Source organism: Drosophila montana, unplaced genomic scaffold (assembly GCF_035044405.1).
Source record: "Drosophila montana isolate Dmon_TW-CO22-7 unplaced genomic scaffold, ASM3504440v1 contig_1624_1, whole genome shotgun sequence".
Taxonomy (NCBI): Eukaryota; Metazoa; Arthropoda; class Insecta; order Diptera; family Drosophilidae; genus Drosophila; species Drosophila montana.
Window position 1 is genome coordinate 3697929 of NW_026996559.1, and position 25661 is coordinate 3723589.

Genomic DNA, 25661 nt, shown 5'->3' on the forward strand with positions numbered 1-25661 from the left:
CTTAAGACGGCGATACATATTTTCAAGCGATATGCGAACTCACATCGATATTTATTTCGAGATGAGCGCAAATGTATACAAACTGAAATTAATCGTCAGCATTTCTAACAACTGAGAGCATAACACATGAAATGGAAATTTTATTGTTTGTTTCAAATGAAAATCTGCTATATATCAAAATGGAGTGCAATTTAACAATAAAGCTTATTCACATTTGTGTTTTATTATAACAACTTATACATTGAGGACATTGTACATAACAATAGATTATCAATCAAGACCCCCAATAAATTAAAAGATAATGTTTTTAAAGATTTGTTTATGATATTGCACAATGTTTTGCTGTGATATAGTAAACATCCAAATATGTAACGATATAGTGTGTCGGTAATAAACTTTATAAAACGATACTATCGGTAACATCGATATATGTTCTGCAGGTCTCAACCACTAGCCAGACAGCGACAATCGAACAGTCCAAAAACGAAAAAATGAGTATTATTTGTTGAAAAAACTAAATAAACCAATCGCAGTGTAAGGTAACTACTCAAGTGCACTTTACTTAGCCCGGCTGCCAATGGTAACGTTAAGGTCAACGGCAAAAACCGCAGTTAGCCGTTTGGAAGATGTGCGCAGCAATTCATTGCTGGTTGATATAAGCAAAGCAGGCTGCAAAACAGAGCACAACAACAAAAAGTAAACGGCGCAATCCCAACGAAGTTTGGCAGCAGCAACTGCAACCGGAGCAGCAGTGTTGAATAGCAACAGCAGCAACAGCGAAGAGCTTTAACAGCAGCAGGTGATGGCCACCGCGTCGCCAGATGCACAGCTGGCTGCCAATGTGGACTTCAGCGAAATCACGCTCGGCGAGGTGAACGTTTGAACAATACTGGGTTAGCTCATATCGAATCTAATCTTTCTCTTCTTCCCCATAGAAAGTCGGTCATGGATCATACGGTGTTGTATGCAAGGCTATCTGGCGCAATCAGTTGGTGGCCGTCAAAGAGTTCTTTGCCAGCGCCGAACAGAAGGACATTGAGAAGGAGGTCAAACAGCTGTCGCGTGTTAAGCACCCCAACATTATTGCACTGCACGGCATCTCCTCGGCTCAGCAGGCCACATATCTGATCATGGAGTATGCCGAGGGCGGTTCCTTGCACAATTTTCTGCATGGCAAAGTGAAGCCCGCCTACAGCTTGGCGCATGCCATGAGCTGGGCACGCCAATGTGCGGAGGTAATCATCAATATTCATTCTAAATGTGTAAAAATTGAGTAAAATGTGCATTATTTTCTTCAGGGTGTTGCCTACCTGCATGGAATGGCACCCAAGCCGCTCATACATCGCGATCTTAAGCCACTCAACTTGCTGCTGACCAATAAGGGTCGCAATTTGAAGATTTGTGACTTTGGCACTGTCGCTGACAAGTCCACCATGATGACAAACAATCGCGGCAGCGCTGCTTGGATGGCGCCCGAGGTGAGTTGAACCCAAGTTCAATCGCAGCAAATGCAGTAGCTGCAGCTGTGTCCTGTTTTTTTTGTGAGCCAAGAGCTTAGCTCAAACTTTGATATATTAGTCTAGGGCTTCTACTTATAATTTCCTTAGATATGTACGTGATAGTCCTACGTCTGCAAATTGAAAACAAAACTAAAATTCATAATTTATTCTTTGTTTTAATATGTGGGTCCCACTAAAAAGCCACAATTTATGTACTGTCAGAACTGGGAGCTGTAACAGTAAAACGTGATGTAGAGACATTTTTCATCTGTGCCGTGAATATTCGAATTTTCTCCCAAATTGTATTCCCTTTTTTTGAGTTTTAATGCAATCAAATTAAAAATAACTTTTCTAAAATTTATATATAATATTTACTTCTGAATTATGTTCACAAGGCTTTCTAAAAGAGTGAATAATATGACAATTGATTTGCATTTCCAATACACAAAAATAATCATAAATAAATTATATTTTATTTAAAAGATCTGAAAACGTGCGTAAACTATCTCAGTAAAAGTATTCGCAAAGTAACACTTTTAAAAAAAGAAAATTAAATACCCAACACATATTGCCCTGCAGTTTACTTGATGAAAATGTTTTGTATTAAACTGTTCGTAATACTTCTCTTCAACAGGTGTTTGAGGGCTCCAAATACACGGAGAAGTGCGACATCTTTAGCTGGGCCATTGTGCTGTGGGAGGTGCTGTCACGGCAGCCCTTTAAGGATATTGACAATGCCTACACCATACAGTGGAAGATATACAAGGGTGGGAAGCGCTTGCTCAAGTTAATAATGCATTATATTAATTGTTATTGTTATTTTTACTGTTACAGGTGAGCGACCGCCACTGCTGGACAACTGTCCCAGGCACATTGAGCAACTAATGACAGCATGCTGGAAAACGGCGCCTGAGGATCGACCCTCAATGAACTATATTGTGGACGTAATGAATGAGATTATCAAAGACTATGTTGGCGCCGATAAGCCGCTAGAATACGCGTTTGTCAACCAACAGGTGAACACAATGAGAACTTACCTGAAACACAATGACTCCAATGATTCATTACAGATTGTGACCAAAGAGAGCGACGGCACGGTAGCCGCTCAATATGATGGCCAAAGTTACAGCTCCAGTGATATGAGCCTGGCGTCTACACAGCTGACGCCCACCAATGTGCAAGGCACTACGACTGAGATTGCAACTGGCACTGGCGGTGGTACCAGCTCCAGTAACAACGAATATACCTCATCAGAAAGAACGCCCACCAATTCGGGCCAACTTGACAATAATGGGCTGTTCCATATGAGCAGCAGCAATCGCTGGGATGCCATACCCGAGGAAGAAAGCGGCGAGAGCCAAAATGATAGTTTTAATTTAACATCATCCGCAGAGGCATCAAAGCGTTTGGAAACCATACGCAACGGCATGATGCAAATGGCCAACAGGGTAATGGAGCAACTCACACTGGATGTTGAGCCGGTACGCTTCTTATATATGCAAATATAAAAATGTATAAATTTATTTATTTTTCGCTTTCTGCTTGCAGAATGGTTTTGATTCTCATCGCAACGAGAGCAGCCGCAGCAGTTCGCATGGTGAGTTCCTGATTGCAACTATTGTCATCGTTGCTGTCGTCGTCTGGTTGTTTGTGCGAGTAAATCAGATGCACATTAACACACTCTTTTGGATGAACACGATTGAGGCATATAAATTGTTGTCGTTGTTGTTGCAAATAGCTTAGCGAGTCGTCAGCTTTGCATTCAGTTCAGAGTCTCGCTTGCCATGTGGTCTGGGGTCGATAGCATGACGCACCACCACCACCAGCAATAAGAGCAACAACAACACCCCATCACTTAATCTTTTGTAAACAATGCGTTTGCCATCTCGCTTTAACCGCAGTGTTTTCGTCCGTTTTAATTGCTCGATTTTTGTTTAATTAGTCGTTGCGTTGTTTTTATTATGCAAAAACACATTTTTGAAAACATTTTGCAATTGGCACTGTCTCAGGCGGCCAGCGTTATAAATATGCGATGCGCTCATGCATTAGCAAAATTGTCGACACCAAATGTTGCCACTGCAACAATGCGCTTGCCAATGAATACCCGCACTAAAGATAATACGACTGATAATCATAGTTTTGAATTGATGAATATACTGTCGACTACACTTTGCCTCTTGGCTGCGCTCTAAAAAGAAATGCGGCAATTGAATTATTTACAAAGTGACACAAATTTCAAACGGGTTATTCTTTAAAGTATTTGGATTATATAGAAATAGAAAAATATGGACGAATCATAGTATAAGACATCATTGCATTCATTACTCTAGTTTGGGTACTAGTTCCCAACGAATTGTTTATACCCTGTTCCAATGGAAAAGGGGTGCCTGTGTGTTTTGTTTTTATGATAGAGATTATTGAAAATGAGTTTGACCAATATTCAACTTTCGCCTCTACAACCTTAATTCATAAATTTTCACTAAGCAGGGTTGGATTCTCCGATGGATGAATTTTCACACAGATCGTTGGAATTTAGTTTGAGCATTTAAATTTATTATATATTCTATATTAATTAAATCCATTATAGAAACAACTATGTATGTTGAAATGTTGAAAGTCTGTTTAAAAAGCTATAGCTTAACACCTGAACAACACAATATGCCCAACCCGTACAGAGCATCGCTCATAGTTGCACATTGCGCACAATTATCGTAGTATTGTGTGGATTGGCTAGCTAGCTGGCTGACCGGCTGGCTGGCAATTTCGAGCAGATTTATAGCCATGAGATGCACCGTCACCACAATCGCCCCTTTCGCCGCCAAAGAAGTGCCAACAAAATATGAATTCAAATAAAACAAAAGCAAGAAAGAACGGCTCGCCGTAGTTAAAATACCCTTTTATACACTTGGCTCGCGGACTTGAAGAATTGCAGAGTTTAGTGAAAATATCTTGAAGAACAGTAAACTTCTCCATTCGATTGATGAGCTGTATTTCATTGAGCCAAGTTTGGTTGGCAAACACAAAAATTCTTTTAACCAGAACTTTATTTTTGACAAGTCGTACTATCTATATGATATAGTGGTCTGATTTTGGCAAGATTTGGCATAGATTTAGTGAGCATTTGTCAAGACATTCTGAACAAACAAAAAGCTATATGTTCGGTCCGGCTATACGTACTCCGAAAACTTTCAGATAGCTGATAGAGACGGACACGGGTAAATCGACTTGACGATCAAGAATATATGCACTTATAATGTCGTCTTCTAAGCGTTACACATTCCCTGACAAAATTATAATACCCTCCGATATTATGGCTGCGGCACACACAGATGACGAGGCTGACAGACTCGGGCGGCCAAATGCCTGCCCCACTGCCACAGCCTCCGCTGTTGCCCGCCTAGCCGCTCGCCCGCCCGCAACGGCCGTATTGACCAGTGAGTCATCTGGCTTTTATTTCGATTTTCGTACATATAGTGCACATCTATATATATAAATGTGTGTATATATATATATATATATATATAGACGCAGACATATATGCTTGGATATATAGACACATGTGTGTATATATATATATATATACATATCAATTAAAGCTAGAAGAGCGAAAATTTCATTTTAATGGGCACGGGGACGGATATCACGAGCGAACGATCATTGAAGATGAATCTTTTTGGATTGTGGACTAGATTAGTGCACACAAACATTCTCCGATCCTTATGGGTGTGGGTGTGGGTGTGTGTTGTTGTAGTTATTGTTGCTGCTGTTGTTGTTGTTGTGCCCATTAAATGCATTGACAGCAGCGACCCAACTAGTCACGCTGCAATCTTTGACTAGGTCACGCCCTAGGTGGATGGGGTGGGGGCGGAGCTGTGTCGGGGCGTCGTTGGCATTTATCGCTGCGGAGATTTCCCAACCGCATACCAGTCGCATTATTCATCAAATGATCATCAGTTCGATATAAGGAGCCAGCACTTCTAGCTGATGATACATATGCACAGCATCTACATATATATATATATAATGGTTGACTCTCCTGGCACACAGTTTTTGCTCATCAATTCGTAACAATTTGCCAGCTGCTTCCTCTTGCTCTTGTTTTTTTTCTGGGGCCGAACGAAGTCGAGCGGATACGGTTCTTCGACAGCGGCGGCTAACAGATCCCCATTCGGTCAGTCTATGTTCGGGCACCGTGCTGTCTTGAGTGCCGCAATGTTATTGCAATTTCAAGTAGCAACAACAAAAACAACAGCAACAACAACAACGCATCGCGGCAAAGTTTGTTGAGATTGTTGTCATTGCCGGGCGTTTGACTAGCCACGCCCATACGCCTTGTGCCCCGGCCATGGGTCAAATTTGTTACGAAAATCTAAAACAAATGATGGAAATATGTGAACAACTAATTGTGCTGTGAAATTACCAAGAAAAGCGCAAAAAAAAACTTAACAACAACAAATAAACAATATAAGCAAGAGAAAGAGAGAGGGAGAGAAGAAAATCAGACGAGCAGCGCGAAAATTCGTTAGAAAATGTTTAGCTTTCGATGTGTCTGTAGTTTATAGTTTGATTTTCCAATTTTACCAAGAAAAGCCAACCAAGCAGCACGTCTGTGTGGAAAATACGTCATCAGAAGAGACACAAACACAAACACACACCTTACGCACACCTATAGTGATCGATTCAAATAGAGAAGGGACAAAGAGTAAGAGTGAGAGTGAGAGCCAGAGATAGGGAGAGGGGCGCAACACTTGCTCATCGCATCGCAGGATTGTTGCACTCTCCACATAATCTTGAGCTCGCATTGTCTTGAGCCACATTTTCGGGTTGTATATGCACGAGAACTCACTCTTACCCCTAAAAAAATAAATTACAAAATGATCTAGCCGCGCACGTAAGAATCTGGCAACATTATCATTCAACTCGGGGAACTATTTAGTGCAAATCGAAAGCAAACTTGCAACAATCAACATGTGCGACACGCGCGCCCTGATCACCACCAAGCAGACCAACGATCTGCACAGTTGCTGGATCATTTATAGTACGTAAATATTACCAACAATCGCCGATTTAGCATACATATTTATAATGTTATGTGCAAATGTATGTGTGTATGATGATGCCACCGCATCAGTCACCTTATAAAGTACATTTGTCTGTATAATCGTGTCGATCTCGGATCTAGAAGGGCTAGAGACTTGACATTTTAAATTTTTATTCTCCTGTACCAAACGCAGAAAGAGTTCATTATATTTTTTTGTCGATATTTCCTCCCACTTTCATTATATCGATTTCGAGATCTAGTTTTTAAGCATAACTCATAAATATTAAGTCCTAGCTATCCAAGGTAGGAAATTGCACATTTTGGATACCTGCCAAATATTGGATCAAGACCGTTTTTATACCATTTCGTAAGGATATGGTATATTCATAAAAATCGGACTATAAGCACCGAAGTTAAGTCTGCATTACGTGTATGTATAGAAGACAGATGAAATGCTTGGAGCTGAATTCAGCTGCAGGGTAACCTCTAGTCGGTCACAGCCGACTATATCGCTCTTTATTTTCTTGTTGTCATATCTGTTCTATATAAGTGTCTTGACATATTTTGCTGTTACAGCCAAAACTGATGGCCGGGAACGTCTGACAGTGACGGATACGAAGCCGGTAATCATGCCCAGCAGCAGCAGCACCAACAGCAACAACACCACAGACCTCACTAATAACAATAATAACAACCAGAACAATAATTCTAATAACAACGAAATCTATTTGTCAAATGGACTGCTTAGCCACGCCCCCAACGCTAATGATCCAAACGATTGCGTCGATGCCGATTTGGATGTGGATGCAGATGCGGATGTAGATGCCGGCTGTGGTTGCACAGAGCAATCATTGGCCGAGATCTTGGATCCAGAACTGCAGCCCGAGCCACCCATACCGAACAATGTGGAATCGCAGGCAATCTATCGCGATCATCGCCACATGGCCAAGGAGTATCTAAGCGTGGACACGAACCTCTACTATGCGCAGGACTTTAAGGAGAAGCTGATACTGCAAATGGATCGCTTCGAGCGCGAACAAAAACAGGAGCTCTTGCGTAAAATCAAAGACAAGGTGTGTCAGAAGAAAGCCCTACTATGCCACTCTCGTTATATATTTTCTCAAACTATCTCGTTTTTTCTACACTCACCTGTATAGGAGGGCCTGCAAAGCCTCTACAATAATCTGCAGCAGCAGTGGGAGAAGCTGCCAGCCGCACGCCAAGCAAACACTCATGTGCGGCAACAGCCAACGGGGGTCGGAAACAGCCAAGAGCTTCCAGGTGGCATCGCCAGCGGCGACACCGTAGAGAACGATGGTTGGGTCGTTATAGCCCCGCATCATAACACATAGCTCTATCATGGTCACTCTGGAATCTATGTGACCAATAGCTGTGTACTTCCACATGTATTTGTTCAACTTTAAAAACTTAATTTTTAACTCTAATTGTAGCAATAACTGTAACATGTAACTGTAACTGTAGCTGTAACTGTGCTTAAGTTAAGGCTCCTTTTGTTTTAGACATAGCTCCTAGATCTGATCCATATATACATATATATATTTTAGCTACGCCTAAGCGCTTAGTTTTAGCCGTGTTGCTTGTTTCTGCATAGCTTGTAAGCATTCTGACAACTTGACTCTTAAGATTTTATTGCTACGTATATATGTATTTACTATGAAAGTAGTCTAGTGTTATGCATGTGCATATGTATGTGACGATATATTATGATGTCCATATGTGTATGTGATAGCAAACGCTTACCAAAAATATATAAAAGTATTTGCCAATGGGTTGTACGTCCGCAATATGGTAAACTTTATTAAAAATAATCTGTTTTGTTTTCTTTATTCGTGGTATACCCCCTGATTTTGTTAATAGAACAGCTATTATCACGGATTCTCCCAATTTCCACCTGCGATGCTGGATTTTCATAACTTGTGCTTAACAACCGGCTGATGAATTTTGATTGCTCAGCTTTTAATGTAATAATAAAGCACATCGGAAGTCAGCTAAAAGCAAGCCCACCCATTTTCCACTCAACCACTCAAATGAAACGATCCAACAAGCGATTATCGATCAATTTTGGCTTTGGCTTTAAAAGTTTAAAGTTAAGCTGAAAGCAGCCCACCTATTTTCCGCCCAGCGACCTTGGAAAATAATTAAAATCAAATCTAATGGAATACCAAGAAAGTATCAAAAGATTTTCACATAACTTTAAATTGCTTAGGCACAAACATATACAAATTACTTCAAGATCATTTTAATTTATAAAACAGTTCATATATTACTAACAAAAAGAAAATGTTTATTTTAAATCGTTTTCTAGATTTTTTCTAATAGTTAAATATTCGAACGGTTGACCTGCTATTAACAATTGTTTTGGTGGCCTTGCTTGGCACATTGCTTCACTGTACAGTAGTAACATGGGAACAGCATTTTCAGCATGGGGTGGGGGTCATTTTTATATATTTGCATTGCGTTGTTATCAAATCAGATGTCGAGTAAATTCGTTGGCCAAAGCGCGCTGTTTGGGACACGCTGCTAGGAGTCAAAGCTGGGCACATAAATTGCGGCACATGTCGATTCCCAGACATCGTTTGGTGTATCCCATGAGTCCTTGCGATGCCACCAGTTGCCTGTGTCCAGATCGTACGCCATGGTCTCCGAACTGGCGCGGTCAATGGACTCCGTTGAGTCCAGTCCGCCCACAAAAAATATGGTGCGACGCATTGAGGTGACGCCCGAATAGAATTTGGGTGCGGGTATTTTAGTTTCCACGCTCCACGTATTGCTCTTAATATCATACGCATAGATATGCTCAACCAGCACGCGTGACTCCCTCAGCGTCTCGTGCCACCCGCCGCACGCATAGATGCGGTTGTCAATTGCCACCAGCACATGGTCACAGCATGGCGTCGGCATCGGCGCCAGTTCCAGCCAGCGTTCGCTCTTCGTGTCGAAGCACCATGTGCTTGACAATATGTTAGCCAAGTGTATGCCGCCTACGGTGAGAGCGAGAAAACAGTTCCGTGAGTGTTTGAAAACCAATTTAACTATATTCATTTTTAAACTAATTTATAAACTTGCTGGTATTTCCCAGCCTTGCATGGTCCTAGTCATTTTCTTCCAATTTTAGACGTCAATTCTCCACCCGTTTCCCACCCGTGGAAAATTAAATCTTCCTGTACTCCACGTCTCAAGTTATATTTTACATAAAAATTGTATATTTAATGAATTTAAAGTCCATTGAATAAGAAGCAAAAGCTTAATCCAACATACAACCGACATACAACCTTTGACCCTTAATTTTTTATCTAAGAGGGATGGATTATACGAAATGTCTAAAACACGACCCAAATGAACTTTCATAGAGATCCTTGGAAAGATTTCACCCACCAATTTTTTCATCTCCGTTTTTAGCAAGCATGGGTGGATTTCCCGAAAAGTGTGAAACTTCTCTCAATTGAATATGAACAAAGATAAATAGGAGCTGATTTCAAAAAAATAAAAGTCAATCATATAAATCCCAGATTTATCCGGACCAGGCTTAACATTTAAGCTGCCAGCTTTTCATCCATATTTCCATTTGTGGAAATCGCTGCATATATGTTTAAGATTTAAATTTCAAACCCGACGAATAACTAAACAAAAGATTTACACGAATCTTTCGCCTTTGTCTGTGGAATTAACTCCAATTCCGTTTGAGTGCTTGAGTCATAAAAGAAAAAAAGAGGGAAAATTATACATTACCCGAGATATAGAGCTTGTCGCCGACAACGACGCCCGCATGCTGACTGCGATTTTCCTGCAGGCTAGGCATATAAGTCCACGTATTGCTGACAATGTCATAACGCTCCACGTTGGATATGCGACGCAGTGCCTCTTCGGAATTATCGTCGTGCTCAACGATGCCACCGACGGCATACAGATGCTGCTTGCCCACAGCATTGAGCGAGAAGCGGCAGCGGTCCAGCTGTATGGGTGCTATCGTCACCCAGGAGTCGCGCAGCGGGCAGTAGCGAAATCCAAACGGATGAATATACTCCTTAAGGCACACATCGTAAGCACCGCCCACAATGAAGAGTTCGTTGTTCAAAACGGCAGTGCCAAAATTGCCTGCAAAAAGGTTCGGTTAGGTTAGTTCGTTTGGAAAAGTGGGGAAGTGTGGTTGGGAATGGTTATTGCTTACATTGATCAATATGGGGTATGGAGGTTAACTCGTACCACTTCATTTTAGTTGGCGAGAAGCACATAATCTCATTAGTCAGACCCTTCCACTCGAAACCGCCAATTTTGAGCAGACTCAGTTCCATGCCGCGCATATTGGTGGGCCCTTGGTCCTGGTGCAGGCAGTGCTCGAGTGCCTCAGAACTTGACTCCTGGCCGCTGCCGCTCTCCTGCAGCTTGGCCAGATACTCCTCGACCAGCGAGTAGTTGTGATGACGCAGCGATTTCAGTTCGTCGCAGCTGATGTACTGCCATTTGATAAGGTGGAGCAGTTCGAGCAACGCGCCATCGTCCAGCTGCTGTTCGAGCCCGTAGCTGCAGAGCAGACGCACCAGCTCCGGTTCGCTGACATCAATCGGATAGTTGCTGGACAGTATAAAGTGCAGCTGCTCCAGTTTGACATCCTTGAAGTCGTTGCTGGCGGCGAACTCCTTGAAGTGTGCGCATATATAGCGAAAGGCGCGCTCGGCGAGCGCCAGTTGACCATAAATCTCGGCCATGCTCGCTATGGCCAGGCAGTTGTCCATGCTAATCTTTTGCTCGAGAAAAACGGTGCAGCGCTCAATGACCTCCTTGACCTGGACATGGGTGGCTGCTGCCAGCGTCTCCTCCACATTGTCCACATTCAATTCCAGCAGCGATGTGTATATAAAGATTATGATGCGGCTCATAGCGCGCGCCGTAACGCCATATAGTGTGATCTCCTCCTTGCGCGACTCAATCATGGCACAGTTTGCGAACATGGCGCAAAAGTAGTCGCTACTGGCCGCCAGGACCACACGATGCGCCTGCAACATAGACCAGCTATAGTATATATAGATATATCAGGAATAGTTGTACGCACCTTGAAGCGATGATCCTCCACGATGAGCGTCACATCTGTCAGCTTGCCCTGGGAGCGCAGCTTATTGAGGCCACGCAACAGGTTCTTCTCACCGGCGGCAACTGTTGCGGACATATCGATCGCCGCTTATCAGCAAACGTGACGCACTGTTCCACTGTTCCCCCAACCTTGCCCCCTACTAATCAATGTGACGATGACGCTGATGACGCTGACTACGACGACAGCATGCTCCAGTTGGGAGTAGGCGGCAGCGATAATCAAGTAGACGACGGCGCACAGATACACACGCACACATATAAATAGGTAATAAATTAATGAAATATTTGTTGATAGCGAAATCTATGGAGTGAGCGGGTGGCGGGATAGCGGGGCAGCTGCTGTTCGATTGCGGGTTGTAGTTGAATTTTAATGTTTACAATATTGCGACCAGCTGTTGCCTTTTGTGCGTGCGCATGTGTACATAAATAGTATCTCTTATTTGTGTGCATACAAAAAATGAATGTTTTTTCTCATGAATTATTAGCATGCACCGTTAGGCGGAGGGCTGCCCACGTTAAAATTATATATGCGCGTTTTATTTACTGATTGTTTTCTTGAATTTCGCTTAAGCTGATTGCAACTGTTGTATATGCCCTAGTACAATATTTTCTTTTATGTTGAAAGAAAGTGTGCGTTTGTTTGTATGTGTATATCTTTGTATATCAATAGTTTTCAGGTGTTGGTTAACGTTTCGCTGTTACGGCGAATTGTTAACAGCTGAACTTTCGGCACAGTATTTACCAACACATGTCACATGGTGCGAAGCTTTATCGTTATAATTAATCACTATCTAAAATGGTAATCAAGCGATTTCTTTGATTTCGGTTTCTTTTTTTTCGAGAGTTTCGTTGTTGTTGGCGTTACGTTTTTAACGCTAAGGTCAAAGTGCTATTTTCTTGCATTTATGTATGGTTTATCTTGTGGCTTGCGTCCTCTAGATGTTATTTAACTATTCAAATGAACCGTTAAGCTGCCAATGTTCCTGTTCATGTAATTCAAAATATCTTTATGTGTAATATGTGTCCATTATTGGGATTGACTTGGTAAAGTATGTAAAAACTGTTCTTTTAACTTAAGATTTCCCAATTTCGCATTTTTCGTATGTATGATGATCTAGCTTATAAATTAAGTCCATTAAGGAACTAGATAGTGCTTTGATATAAGGCGTTGTACTTCTTGAGCGATTTGAGAAAATCAAACACTTGCTTTTTATACAACAGTTCTATAGAGCTTACGTGAATTCATGAGAATCGCGTAGTAAGGCTGCATTTCAAAATGCGTCATTTTTCTATTGCAGTGCAGCAGAAAGCAAACTAAGCTTGGTACAAAATAAATTACAATAATGCATATATAATATTTAATAGTGAGTAAATGTCATTTGCAATTCAACTCTACTTATATATGGCTAAGCTCCATATATACTCACATTTGGCATGTCACGAACTGTGTAGGAGTAAGGTGACTATATAAAAATGTATAACAATTGGCAAAGTACTTTTAAATTTAATTATTTAATAAATATGTACAACTTATTTCTAACGATTTATCATGAATCGAAAAGCTGATTAATCAGTTAGGAATATTTATTCGATATTTATGACATTTGTACTTAACATACATAAACTACATCTATCTATCTACATTTATATCTACAATGCGTATTCTAAACTAAACTCCATCGGAGACATTTACATTTATTTGGACGCGAGCGAAGCGATAGTCACGACTGTCCTCATTGCGCACCAGGCAGAGCAGGGGCACGCCCGGCTGCCTTACTTCCAGCAGTAGACGCAATCCACGAGCCGTTATATAGCCCACCCCGCAGACGGCTGCCTCCACGAAGCTGAAACCGGCGCAGGTCACATAGCCGAACACCTCGCGACTGCATTGACGGCGCACGCTGTCGCGCGTCTTGGTTGGATCCCTGGGCAGCCAGAGGTCACACATTTTAGCAAACTGCTCGCAGATCAAAGGCCCTGTCTTGGCCGGACGAATGTGGACGCGCTTTGTGCTTGTCTCCTGTAGTTTACGCTTCTCGCGCACGCGACGGGAGCGCAAGCGTTTCAGCAGACGCTTGTGTTTGTGGCGCAACTGTTTGCGTAAACCTTCGTTCAGGTCGGTCTGCAGTGGCTCGGTATGCACGGGCTCATGCTCGTCATGCTTCTGCTGCTGGCGACGACGCACCCAGTCCTGGGCGGTTGGCTGGCAAATCAATGAATTGTCTTTGAGTTTGCCGCGCGCATGCATACGCACTTCAATCTGAATGAGACACAATTCTGAGATCGTCTCCGGGAATTCCTGACGTCGGCGCACGCATCCGTCCAGGCACTGCAACAACTCGCGATTGCGCAGCACAAAATAACCATTTGTTTCCTTATAGTGCTCCACAGACCAGTCGCGCACTAGCGAATGCCATGGCGCCATAAATGGACTGACCACTGACAGCTTGCGATAGTTGCAGCGTTTGTTGGGTGGCTGACGAAAATATTGAGCACGACGCTCCTTAGCTGTCTGCGATGCCTGCTGCTGTCCTGTCCAAAAGATCACACAAACAATTATTCAGCTCTATAAAGGAGCTAGGGCAGTGACTTACCGGCCACAGTGTCCGGCAAATAATGATCAATGCCCGACTCTCTGGCTACCGAGTCGAATTCCCGCAGTCCACCTGGTCGGGCTCCCCACATGATGAGCGTCTGCCAAAGCACCAGACCATAACGGGCAGGCACAATCACATCCCAGCCAGCAGCATAGCCCAAGCGTTTGTACTGTGACTGTTGGGAGCCTGGGCGCTGTATCAGCAGGAGCGGCAGTGGCTGCATTTGATCCTCAAAGTCACAGCGCTGGCCGGGCACAATGGCATGCATGGAGCGCAGCTGATTATAATTATGTTGCGGCATCATCTGCTTACTGAGACGTTCGCGAAACTCTGAGTCCCACAGATCGCTGTACGGCGGCTGCTTTGGCTGCGATAGATGTAACTGAGTTGCGTTGACCAGAGATGTTGCAGGTCTGGCCGCCTTGCAGCGCATACTGGGACGCTGCAGACGAGGATCGACCACATTGACGCTGATGATCAGATTGGAAAGTAGCTCGCTGGGCGAGCTCAGCTGCAGTGCAGCCTCACAGAAATCGGCCGGCTCTAGCGCTTGGTCCGGAGTGTCGCCAAGCCGCAAATCTTCCGATTTGGGCAGCTCGGGGCTATCTTCGCGGTTTTGACGATAGGCGCGCAGACTGGCGGCCAGCACGCGTTGGGCGCGCGGTCCGGTCAGACGGAAGCGATTGAATTCGTGCTTGATGTGCACCATTTGCAAATCTGTGTCCGCATTGGCGTAACTTCTGTTGCGCTCAAACGCCTTGGTGTATGTCCAGAAACGCAGCGGCTGCTTGTTTGATCCATCCGGTTGCTGCTCCACCGATTCAACCGGCAGTGGCACTTCGTTCAATTCAGCTGATGGCACCAGGGCGTCTGAGTCATATAATAGCGGCAGCCTTTCCTGCTTAGTGGACTTGAGCTGAAAAACTTTGATTAGTTGGGCAATGGTTGCCTCAGCGCCAGCAGGATGCAGCCAGAGCCATAGGGTCCGGCGTGTTTTATTCTCTGGCTGTTCCTCGGGACGCCACATAAAGAGGACGCGTTGCAGGGCAGCCGACGGATACTTCGAATCGGCAAAAAGCTGTATGCTGCCTTCGCGTCGCCCGCTCATATATGTCTTGGCCGTAATGCCAAGGCCACACTCTGGACTTGTTATGCGCCCAAAACCCACACGCAGCAGATCGACGCTCCCTGCCAACTGCACGCAGCTGTAAAATGAAATATCCTGAACCAGGCAGTGCTCGGAGCTGGCGCGATAGCATGCCCGGTAGGTCTTGTCGCAACTGGCATAGGCCAACCGATATCCCCAGCGATCGATCATATGGAAGCGCTTTGCATGCCAAATATGGGTCTCTAACCAAATGTGGTTGCGCTGGCGGCGCATATACTCACGCATTAGATTCTTTGCTCGACGTCGATACTTACGCGACGGGCGCTTTGGTGCCACTGGCTGATTGCCTGCCTTGGCCATTTGGCATTTGTGGGCGGAGCGGTATTTGCGCGGCAAGCGATTCGGATGATGTGACATGGCGCGACGGCGCATGTGCTTGGGCAATGATTGAAAGATTAGCTTACTGCTGACCGGCTTCTGGGCTTCCGCAATCATAGACTTGATTTCGTGTAGTGCTCCAGATGCATAGTGATAGGTCGGCAGATTGCTGGGCAGCGTAACGCCTCCGCCAAGGCTTGCATCGTATTCCAGCTTTTGAGAGCTCATGATTTAAATTTTTAGAAAATTCTATCTTTGAATTTTCCTAATCCGACCTGAACACACAAAATCAAACAAAACAGTTTGAAGCACCGGCACGTGCAGCGGTCCAAGTCGACGAATAAATTCACGGTTACTTTTCTAGCAGTTATCAAATTTCAGAAAGTATCGTTTTTCGATACTGTCTCCTATTGAGTGTTTGTTAAATGATGAAAGAAGTGTTGCCTATTTTAGCTATTTTCTAGCTAACTAGTTTTCAGAGGTCGTCAGCCGAAAACAGTTGCGTCTTAAACTGATTTCGCTTTTTTTGCCATCTTAATGACAAATACTCGGAACTTCGTTGCAATTGGTGCTATAGCTAATTTTGCATTTTGTTTTAAGCAGGCACAGGAAAAAATTAGAAGTATAATTATTCGTGTCGTGGTCTTAGCTATTGTTTATTTAACTGTGGTGGCAATTAATAATCATAAAAATGTATTTTTAAGTCTTAGCTCAATTTGTCCACAATTTATTTATTTAATTATAATTTTTTCATAGTGCTTAGCCAATTTGTATGGTTGACAACATTGGAGTTCACTGTGTTTGCAAACCTATCGATAGTTTTGCAACAGTTTAATTTTTTCATATATCGATATCGAAAGAAGATCAACATTCCAAGTTCTTGTTTTGCACTGAGCCAGCGCCTATTTTCGTGTTTAAAGCGGCTAATAATGCAAAAATGGTGGCCAGTGCAGTGGTCAGAGCTTCTGCTGCTTCTCCTCCTGGTCGCTGTTTCTGAGGCTGTCAACGGACGAGCACTGCATAACAGCACGATAGCAAAAAGCAGCCACCTGAGGAACAACAGCAACTGCCAAAGGCCGCTATTTTGGCGCCTACCCGCCAAGCAGACATGTCCAGACTCTATACTACCGTTGCGCGGCACCATTTACCTTCTTTACGACGTTAACATCTCCGAGGGCTTCAATCTGCGTCGCGATGTCTACATTCGCATGGCGGTCTTTGTGCGTCGCCTGCGACGTCGCAAACGTTTTCGCAATGTGCGTCTAGTGCTGCCTCCTTGGCCACGACTATACCACTGGCACTCGCACGGCCTGGGCCAGACCGATTTGATGTGGCGCAACTTCTTTGACTTGGACAGCTTGAGACGGTATGCGCCCGTCCTCGACTATGACGAGTTTATCGCCGAGTACCGAAGATTTGGCATGCCGGCGCCGCCCTACGTTCACGTCTCGCAGGCTTTTCGGCTGACGCACTACGAGATTATGAAGGAGCAAGGCGTCTTCCGGGACAAGTACGAGCGCATAACTGCCAATTCCAATGATGACGCCAATGGGCAACGCATAGAAGCCTGCAATGAGAACTCCATCAGTGGCGGTCCGCTGTTGCAGCAGCGATTGCTACGCTACGGCCGCTATCACTGCGTACGCTTTCAGGGCAGCGCTGGCCTACTGGAGCGCATGCTGCGCGAGGCCATTGATGAGGATACGGCGGGCGTCGAGGATGTGGACGACATGCGCGTCTATGCGGTGCTCAGCGCCGAAACAGTCCTGCACGACAATTGGGGCGACGAGCACTTTTGGCTGGCGCGTCGCTCGATGCGCTTTGCTCCGTTCCTAAATCGGGTGGCCGCAGACTTTCGACTTGTCTCGCTAAGCACCACGGACACCACGGCCGGCGTGCAGCGACCTGCTATGTGGGAGCTGGAGCGACCCAAGCGTGATGCACGCGGTGGCGACTATTTGTGCGCGCATCTGCGACGCGGCGACTTTGTGAGGTCTCGAGAATCAACCACGCCCACACTCAAGGCAGCGGCACAGCAAATAAAGCAGCTGCTACGCGCATTTAATTTGACCACCGTGTTCGTGGCCAGCGATGCGACGCCATACGAGCTGCTCGAGCTGAAGGAGCTTTTCTATAGGTTTCGGTTTGTGCACTTTACGCCGGAATCGAATGCACAGCGGCAGCAGCTGAAGGATGGGGGCGTGGCCATTGTCGATCAGCTAATCTGCGCCTATGCCCGCCATTTTGTGGGCACCTACGAGAGCACGTTCACCTATCGCATCTACGAGGAGCGGGAGATTCTCGGTTTCAGCAAGTCGAGCACATTCAATACATTCTGTAAGGCATTGGGCGGCAATTGTGCGCGCAATGCCGTCTGGCCCATTGTCTGGAATGATGATGACGATGATAAACTTTACTAACATTTTTTTTTGTGACAGTCATCAATTTCTGGCCACTCAATTTCTCATATATGTCATTATGTAGTTAAGTGTATTTTATGTAGAATTATTTTTAAATATTGTGAATCTTTGAACAAACTGCGATGCCATACCAAAAATTAAACACTTTTTAAAGAGACATTTCACAATTACACACGTATGATACAGGGACAACTGAATGATAATTGTATGCAAAATACTACAACAATTATTTTAATCTTGTAAGCTTAAGTTTTTGAAAAATATAATAATCTTTTATTACCTATTCAAATAAACGATATAAAACTAGCCTTTCTAAAATACCGGCAATGGTACCATAGCAAAATAACGATATATCGATAGGTACAAAGTCGAAACGTCCTATCCCAATAAACACTCTCAGTTGAAGTATTAATTTGGTATTTCACGATGTGAATATCGAAATAACAATATATCGATAAGTACAAAGTCAACATGTCATATGCCAGTAAATACTCTTAGCTGAGTTTGCAATTGTCGCACGTGTTTTGTTAAAAAAATTCGAATTTATTCAAAATCAACTTTGTTCCGCCAAAATGGGCAAAAAGAACAAAGATGGCACCAATCTGGGACGCCAGCTAATCAAAGATCGTTTCGGTCACACACCACGTCGCAAGGTGGACAACGACACAATGGTGCGTAGTATAGTTTCCCATATTGTGTAAATAATTACATATACACTTATCATATTCGCAGCTGCACACAACGGAGCTGCAGGATGGGTATGACTGGGGCCGCTTAAACCTTTCGTCTGTGACTGAGGAGTCGTCTTTTAATGCATTCTTGCGCACAGCAGAATTGGCAGGCACTGAATTTCAGGCCGAGAAGCTCAACATAACATTTGTTAATCCGAAACAGCGTGTCGGCTTGTTAAGCAAGACACAGGAGCAGACAATGCACCAGAAGCACGCCGAGCATCGGGATCAGCTAAAGATTCCGCGTCGCCCCAAATGGAACAAGGAAACTAGCGCCGAAGATTTGGAACGTGCCGAAAACGAGGCGTTTCTTAATTGGCGTCGCGATTTGGCACTCCTGCAGGAGAACGAGGAAATTCTTATGACGCCCTACGAGAAGAATCTCGAGTTCTGGCGCCAGTTGTGGCGTGTCGTCGAACGCTCCGATGTCGTTGTCCAGATTGTCGATGCACGTAATCCGCTGCTCTTTCGCAGCGTCGATCTAGAGCGTTATGTTAAGGAGGTTGACAGCAACAAACTCAACATGATTTTGGTCAACAAATCGGATTTGCTCACGTTGGAGCAGCGACAGCACTGGGCACAATATTTTGACTGTGAGGGCATACGTACAGCCTTTTACTCCGCCACGCTGGTCGAGGAAGAGCTTAAGCGTGAAGCTGAGGCCGCCAGGCAGGCAGCAGAATCGCCGACCTCGGCGCTCGAACTCAAGCAACTGCGCGAGGCGGCCGAGGAGATTCAACAGTCGCTGGATGCTGTTGAGCAAACACTGGACGTAATCGAGAACAAGATGAAGTCAAAGCCGTCGGACGCAACGGATGTTAAGCTGCCTAGGCTGCCCACTGACAAAAACAGCGCACATCTGCTGTCCAGAACAGAGTTGATTGACTTCCTGCGCCATATTTACACGGGGCCCAGACACACCGCGCAGCAAGTGACCATCGGTATGGTGGGCTATCCGAATGTGGGCAAGAGCAGCACGATTAACTCCTTAATGACTGTGAAGAAGGTTTCGGTGTCGGCCACGCCCGGCAAGACAAAGCGCTTTCAGACGCTCTTCCTGGAAAATGACATTCTGCTTTGTGATTGTCCTGGTCTGGTTATGCCCAGCTTTGTGCTTACCAAGGCAGACATGTTGCTTAATGGTATACTGCCAATTGATCAAATGCGCGATCATGTGCCCGCCGTTAATTTGCTCTGCGAGCGCATACCGCGCCACATTCTCGAGGATAAGTATGGCATTGTGATAGCTAAGCCCCTGGAGGGTGAAGATCCGGATCGTCCACCTTTCTCTGAAGAGCTGCTGCTTGCCTATGGCTGTAAGTAGAACAGGCTTTTAAATCCTAAGACCGTTTCACTAATATACTTTACCAATCTATCCCGTAGACAATCGCGGCTTCATGACCTCGAATGGCCAGCCAGATCAGGCTCGCTCTGCTCGCTATGTGCTCAAGGACTACGTCAATGGCAAACTACTGTTTGCCTTGGGCCCACCATCTGTCATTCAGTCCGAGTATCACACATTTCCGGAGCGCCAACGCAAGCCGGTGGAGGAGTCCCAGCTGCCTGGACAGCAGCAGCGTGCCATGCGCGTAAGTTGCCCACTCGCCAAAGGCTTGCGTACACACCACTGATGCCTATGCTATTGTCCACAGATCAATAAGAGCACGTCCAAGGAGCTGGATCAGCAGTTTTTTAACGCTCAACCGAGCGTTGCGCACGTCAAGGGCCGCACCAACTTTCCACATGTTCGTCTGGCAAACGATGGCAACCTGGTAACTGGCGAAGCTCCAGCCAAGCCCTGGCGCAATGTTAAAAAAGAGCGACGCGAGAAGCTACGCAAGAAGTTCTCTCACCTGGATGAGCACTAATTGTCCAACGTGCTGGTGTTAAACACTGCTGCAGTCGGCGGTTGAGACTCTTCGGTCATGTATGCATGTATTTAAGAGCTTGTTGAAAGCAAACTGTTTTAAATTAAAGTTAGCATAAGCATTCTAATACGTGACTCTTAAAATCAATGTCAGCTCTTAGAGACTTCAGATAAATGTACCTACATACCCCGTATATATATATATATATATATATGTATATATACATTTGTATTTTGGTTTCAGGTGGACAAACAAATCTGAACCATAATCCTATTAGCATTCTGAGTATCTTATGTATTTTTCTTATTTGTGGAAAATAAGTGCCAAATTTGAGTTTCAACAAATGATAAGAATAATTCATGTCTTCTTATTAGATGCAATCGGTATTGTGCTCATATTTGCCAAAGATAGTTCTTAATCCCACATAATTTTTCTGTTAGTTTTTTATTTTTTTTATTTTTCCGTAATCAGTGTTTGCGTTCCAAGCTCGCATAGCTCAGATGTATGTGAAACACGTTCATATCTCTATTTCGTGCAACCGGCTGGCAAGTCTTGCCTCTCTTTCTGGGCCACACATTTAGAATCATATTATAATACACTCTGCAAACAAGTTTTTATACCATGTACTCCTTGAAAATGGGTGTAATCAATTTGTTCAAATGTCTGTAACAGTAGTAGTAAAATCATATTATACAATTGGAACGACGAGCTGAATCCCTCTGGATGAACTCTCGAGTTTTAAACAGGTTATATGGATGAACTTGTAGAGTAGGGTATTATATTTTGCTGTCGCAAAATGTGTAGCGCATAGACAGAGACGTCTCCGATTTCATATAAAATATCATATATATTCTTGATCAAAATCAACAGTCGAGTCGATATAGCTCCGCCTGTCTGTTTCTACTGGTCTCTCAGCTTAAAAGCTTTAATCACTTCTTTTTCTAGCTGCCATTGAAATACTCGATCAAAAACTGAGTTCTTTTATAAAAAATATATTTTTGGTTTGTCAAGATATCTGGCGCCTAGATTCTCCATGCTGTTTACATATGCGCAAAATCTTATCAACATCGGATTATTATATTATATAGCTCTACAAAAAGCTGTCGAGATTAAAGTGTCTGTATGGCTTTCTAGATACTTTAACCAAGCTCACCAATTACGAGCTCCTCGATGCATCTCAGATATTTGCGAAACCTGATCAAATCGTCAATACTATATTATGTGGCTATTACCGGAACAGTCGATCGTAACGGAAGCTCTTTTTATGGATTCAGTTTTAAGCCATTGCTGCTAGGGTATTTATTCTTTGGGGTGCTGCAGATAGCCGTTTTTCTTGGTTTTTAATGTATTCTGCTCTCTCATGAAATGTGTGGCTCGGGTAAACACGAAGTTGTTATTGGCCCAAGCAGCTTGCCAGAGATGGAAGAGGGCATGGCACTCAGCGCTCTTGCTTTCTGCTGCACTTTGATCGCACAGCAGCAGCGATAGCTGAGCGACCTCCTCGATGTTGATAATCGAAAACTGTGTACATATATGTACGCATAGTGGCATACAGTGGCCGCCAAAAATATTCATACAATTACTTTTGTACTATTTGTTAAATATTTATGTTTATACATGAAACCGGATATACTGCAATTTGTATATTCCATAGGGAAATCAAATACTTTTCTGTCCTGTCCGAATTTTTTTGTCTGCCACTGTATGTGTGTCTTTATGTATTTACCGAAGCCTGTTGTCTCTTGTGGAGGGGCAATTAAATAAAGTGGAACTCTGGAGTCCGACTAGTCTGTCTTCCAACGTTGCAATGAGTGAAGCTGGTGCTGGAGGTGCTGCTGCTGCTGCGGACAATTTCAATACGTTTAAGGAGCTGCTAATTGAGCGACGCGGCCGGCTGCTAATTATACAATTCAATCGACCAGCTGTACAGAATGCGCTGCGCCGTCGCACCATATACGAGCTACTGCGCGCCCTGGACGTGGCCAATGCGGATTCGCAGATCAGCATCGTTGTGCTGACGGGAAATGCGAATGCCTTCACATCGGGCAATGACTTGACCGATCTGCTGGCATTGCAGCGCAAGAGCGGCGACGAGGCGCTGGATGTACACTTTCGTGCCTCGAACTTTGTGATGAAATCGCTGGTGAAGAAGATGCTCATGAATCGCAAGGTGCTGGTCGCTCTGGTCCAGGGCAATTGCATTGGCTTGGGCGTGGTCATTTGCGCACTGTGCGACATTATCTATGCCACGGAATCCGCACAGTTTTGGCTGCCCTTCTCACAGCTGGGCCTGTGCGCTGAAGGCGGCACCAGCTGGTCCCTGCCAGCGTTGCTGGGCCGCAGCAAGGCCGCCGAATTGCTGCTCTTTGGCGAGCGCCTAGACGGTCAGGCGGCGCTGCGTCATGGCATGATCGCCAGCCTGGTGCACAATGTGCAGGAATTCTGGACGCGCCTCGACAAGCATTCGCGACTGCCCACCGTCTCATTGATGAGCACCAAGCGGCTGCTGCTGCAGCCCTGGCGCCAACAACTGCTAGATGCTTTGGATGCAGAGTCCGACCAGCTGGACGCATTGCGTCGCGGCCCGACTTATCGCGCCCAGATAATGGCCTTTGCCAGACGGAGCAAGTTGTAAAATCCTTAGATATATAATTTGTTAGATATATAAGATTTTTAGCTTAAAAACCCCTTTTTTTTCTTTATTTTTCTTTTTGTTAATTTTAATAAATTTATGCCTCTAACGTATTTTACTTTCGGAGTTGCTTTTGTATGCTAAACGCTCTAAGGAAGATCGTATGGGTAGGAAATATTTAAGACAGATAGAGGGAGGGAGAGAAAGAGAGAGATACACACAAAGAGCGAGAGAGAGAGACAGAGAGAGAGAGAGAGAGAGGAACTGAATTGAAATGGATTGAGAAAGCGAGCAGCATGCACTCAAAAACTAAACGAATTTCAAGGTTATTTGGTAAGGAACCGGGAAGTGTTTCCCGCCGAATGCTCTGATATAACTATCCGAGAAGCTAGCTCTCAAAACCAGAGAATATACTACATTACAACGAATCGTTCTTCATATATAGCCAGACGATACCATCGGCAACTGATAAGAAGTCCATCGAGATACTCCAAGCTCTCCGGTCCTCGAGCCTAGTGTGTAAATAAAAAATCAGGTGCACAATACTCAAGTGCTACAACTTGAGAGGGTCGATCAACCCAGACAGAACAGGGTATTTACGATAGGCGAAAAAGAGCTGGTATAAACAAACTAAGCAACAAATTAATTTAAACATATTAAATAACTGAAATCAATGGATCAGCGTGATATGCATGTTGTGCTTGCTGACAACCAGACTCAGCAACATTTTCAAAGAGCTCGCTTGCATCTGGTTGCATTTTTCAGCATGCACAATTTAACATCGAGTTGCTTAACATATGTTATCGCCCTGTTAAGTACTTGGCTAAGCTAAGTGTCGAATGACTTAGGGTCCAATTGATTCAGCCTTAAAGCTGTCATCCAATAAAAAAATTAACCGAGCTTAATTTTATATTAATTTTATTATTTTATATTGATTTTATTAATATACATATATGAGATGACATCGATTCCACGGATGATATCTAGCTCGGAAAAAGGCTAATTTTTAAAAAGTTAGCATCAGATACCATCATGATGCAAAATTAGGAGAAGGAAGAAACATCAGAATTTCTGAGAATTATAGAAAAACTAGCGGGTATTGCCCGGCCTTGCCCGTGGAAAGTTTGGTGCTAAAAATTGAAGATATTACCTTTACACAAAGTTCACGCCCGTGGATCTTGGTCTCCACTTCTATTTATAAATAAGTTTATGTGCACCGAATAATGCACCAAATGTTGGATTCAACGGTTTCCGCCCATGTTAGTCTTGTGGGGAGAATCTTGAAGCCGGAAAATAAACTTTCGTTTATTAAATTAAATTTATTAAATAGATCTGTGAAAATGAAATTAAGCGCGAAACTTCACCCCCAAATCTTTGACCCCAATTTATACCAAATGTGAATGGACGAGCAGGACAATCAGGACGAAAAGTTTTATTTATAGAAACTAATATATATTTGTAACGATTATTTTACCGTCATCTCTCAGTAGGCGGGAGACGAGCCATTATAGAAACACATCACTGAAAGTAGAGAAAAGCAAAGATTATGTTTATTAGCTTAAAATCGCAGGTTGCTTGCCAAACCTTACTTGAATCAGAGAATATTTATGAATACGTTTACTGTTCATTTGTAGCTCAGCTCAATAGTTAAAACTTGGATAAACTTGGTCTTGCATCAAACTTACAAATATATGCATCATTCATTTACTTATATAAATACATACAAAACATATACGTGTACACATACATGCATATATACATGCACACATATAAAAACTCTTATGTACATAAATGCATATATAAACTCTTATATACATGCATACATTTAAACTAACATACATAATTACACACAAATAAACATGCATCCATACTACATAATGCAAACATACGTACACACATACATGCACATATGCATACACACATACATACATACATAAATACATTCATACATACATACACACATTCATACATACATTAATACATACATACATACATACATACATATCCACATATATACTTATGTACATATATACATACATACATGCAGACATACTTACATACATACTTGCATACACTCATACAAACACATATACGTACACATACCATACATACACACACCCATAAACACATACTTACATACATATATACATACATACATACATATGTTGCATACAAACATTATTAAATATGCAAGCACATACCTTTATATGAACACAACACCTTTTCACAAAAAAAAAAATAAAATAGTCATAGCAAGGAAACCTGCCAGGCTTACTTG

General features: G+C 43.6%; 6 protein-coding genes across 7 annotated transcripts; 4 read left to right on the forward strand and 2 right to left on the reverse strand.

Moving 5' to 3' along the window:
- The first annotated feature begins 439 nt into the window (after positions 1 to 439).
- Positions 440 to 8369, forward strand: Tak1 (TGF-beta activated kinase 1). The gene is made up of 9 exons (XM_064699919.1): positions 440 to 871; positions 936 to 1235; positions 1299 to 1478; positions 2134 to 2266; positions 2334 to 2515; positions 2570 to 2980; positions 3048 to 3096; positions 7117 to 7613; positions 7698 to 8369. Exons 1-9 carry the CDS (start codon positions 803 to 805, stop codon positions 7890 to 7892), a joined length of 2016 nt encoding a protein of 671 aa, XP_064555989.1. The 5' UTR covers positions 440 to 802; the 3' UTR covers positions 7893 to 8369.
- Positions 8370 to 8784: 415 nt separating this feature from the next.
- Positions 8785 to 12274, reverse strand: LOC135440640 (kelch-like protein 22). The gene is made up of 4 exons (XM_064699923.1): positions 11612 to 12274; positions 10730 to 11555; positions 10291 to 10656; positions 8785 to 9542 (listed from the first exon to the last, which is right to left on the reverse strand). The coding sequence occupies exons 1-4, from the start codon at positions 11723 to 11725 to the stop codon at positions 9082 to 9084; spliced, it is 1767 nt and encodes a 588-aa protein (XP_064555993.1). The 5' UTR covers positions 11726 to 12274; the 3' UTR covers positions 8785 to 9081.
- A 941-nt stretch (positions 12275 to 13215) lies between these two features.
- Pop1 (POP1 ribonuclease P/MRP subunit) lies at positions 13216 to 16069 on the reverse strand. 2 transcript variants are annotated; one of them, XM_064699920.1, is made up of 2 exons: positions 14244 to 16068; positions 13216 to 14181 (listed from the first exon to the last, which is right to left on the reverse strand). In XM_064699920.1, exons 1-2 carry the CDS (start codon positions 15958 to 15960, stop codon positions 13319 to 13321), a joined length of 2580 nt encoding a protein of 859 aa, XP_064555990.1. In that variant the 5' UTR covers positions 15961 to 16068; the 3' UTR covers positions 13216 to 13318. The 2 variants fall into 2 exon arrangements, with proteins under 2 accessions (XP_064555990.1, XP_064555991.1); XM_064699921.1 differs by having other exon boundaries at positions 14015 to 14176; positions 14244 to 16069.
- A 505-nt stretch (positions 16070 to 16574) lies between these two features.
- O-fut2 (O-fucosyltransferase 2) lies at positions 16575 to 18309 on the forward strand. Its single transcript, XM_064699924.1, has one exon. It carries the CDS (start codon positions 16662 to 16664, stop codon positions 18150 to 18152), a length of 1491 nt encoding a protein of 496 aa, XP_064555994.1. The 5' UTR covers positions 16575 to 16661; the 3' UTR covers positions 18153 to 18309.
- A 318-nt stretch (positions 18310 to 18627) lies between these two features.
- Positions 18628 to 20878, forward strand: Ns3 (nucleostemin 3). Its single transcript, XM_064699922.1, has 4 exons — positions 18628 to 18823; positions 18885 to 20199; positions 20267 to 20472; positions 20536 to 20878. Exons 1-4 carry the CDS (start codon positions 18725 to 18727, stop codon positions 20749 to 20751), a joined length of 1836 nt encoding a protein of 611 aa, XP_064555992.1. The 5' UTR covers positions 18628 to 18724; the 3' UTR covers positions 20752 to 20878.
- Positions 20879 to 22532: 1654 nt separating this feature from the next.
- Positions 22533 to 23443, forward strand: LOC135440472 (enoyl-CoA delta isomerase 2). Its single transcript, XM_064699662.1, has one exon. The coding sequence runs from the start codon at positions 22559 to 22561 to the stop codon at positions 23384 to 23386; it is 828 nt and encodes a 275-aa protein (XP_064555732.1). The 5' UTR covers positions 22533 to 22558; the 3' UTR covers positions 23387 to 23443.
- The last annotated feature ends 2218 nt before the right edge of the window (positions 23444 to 25661 follow it).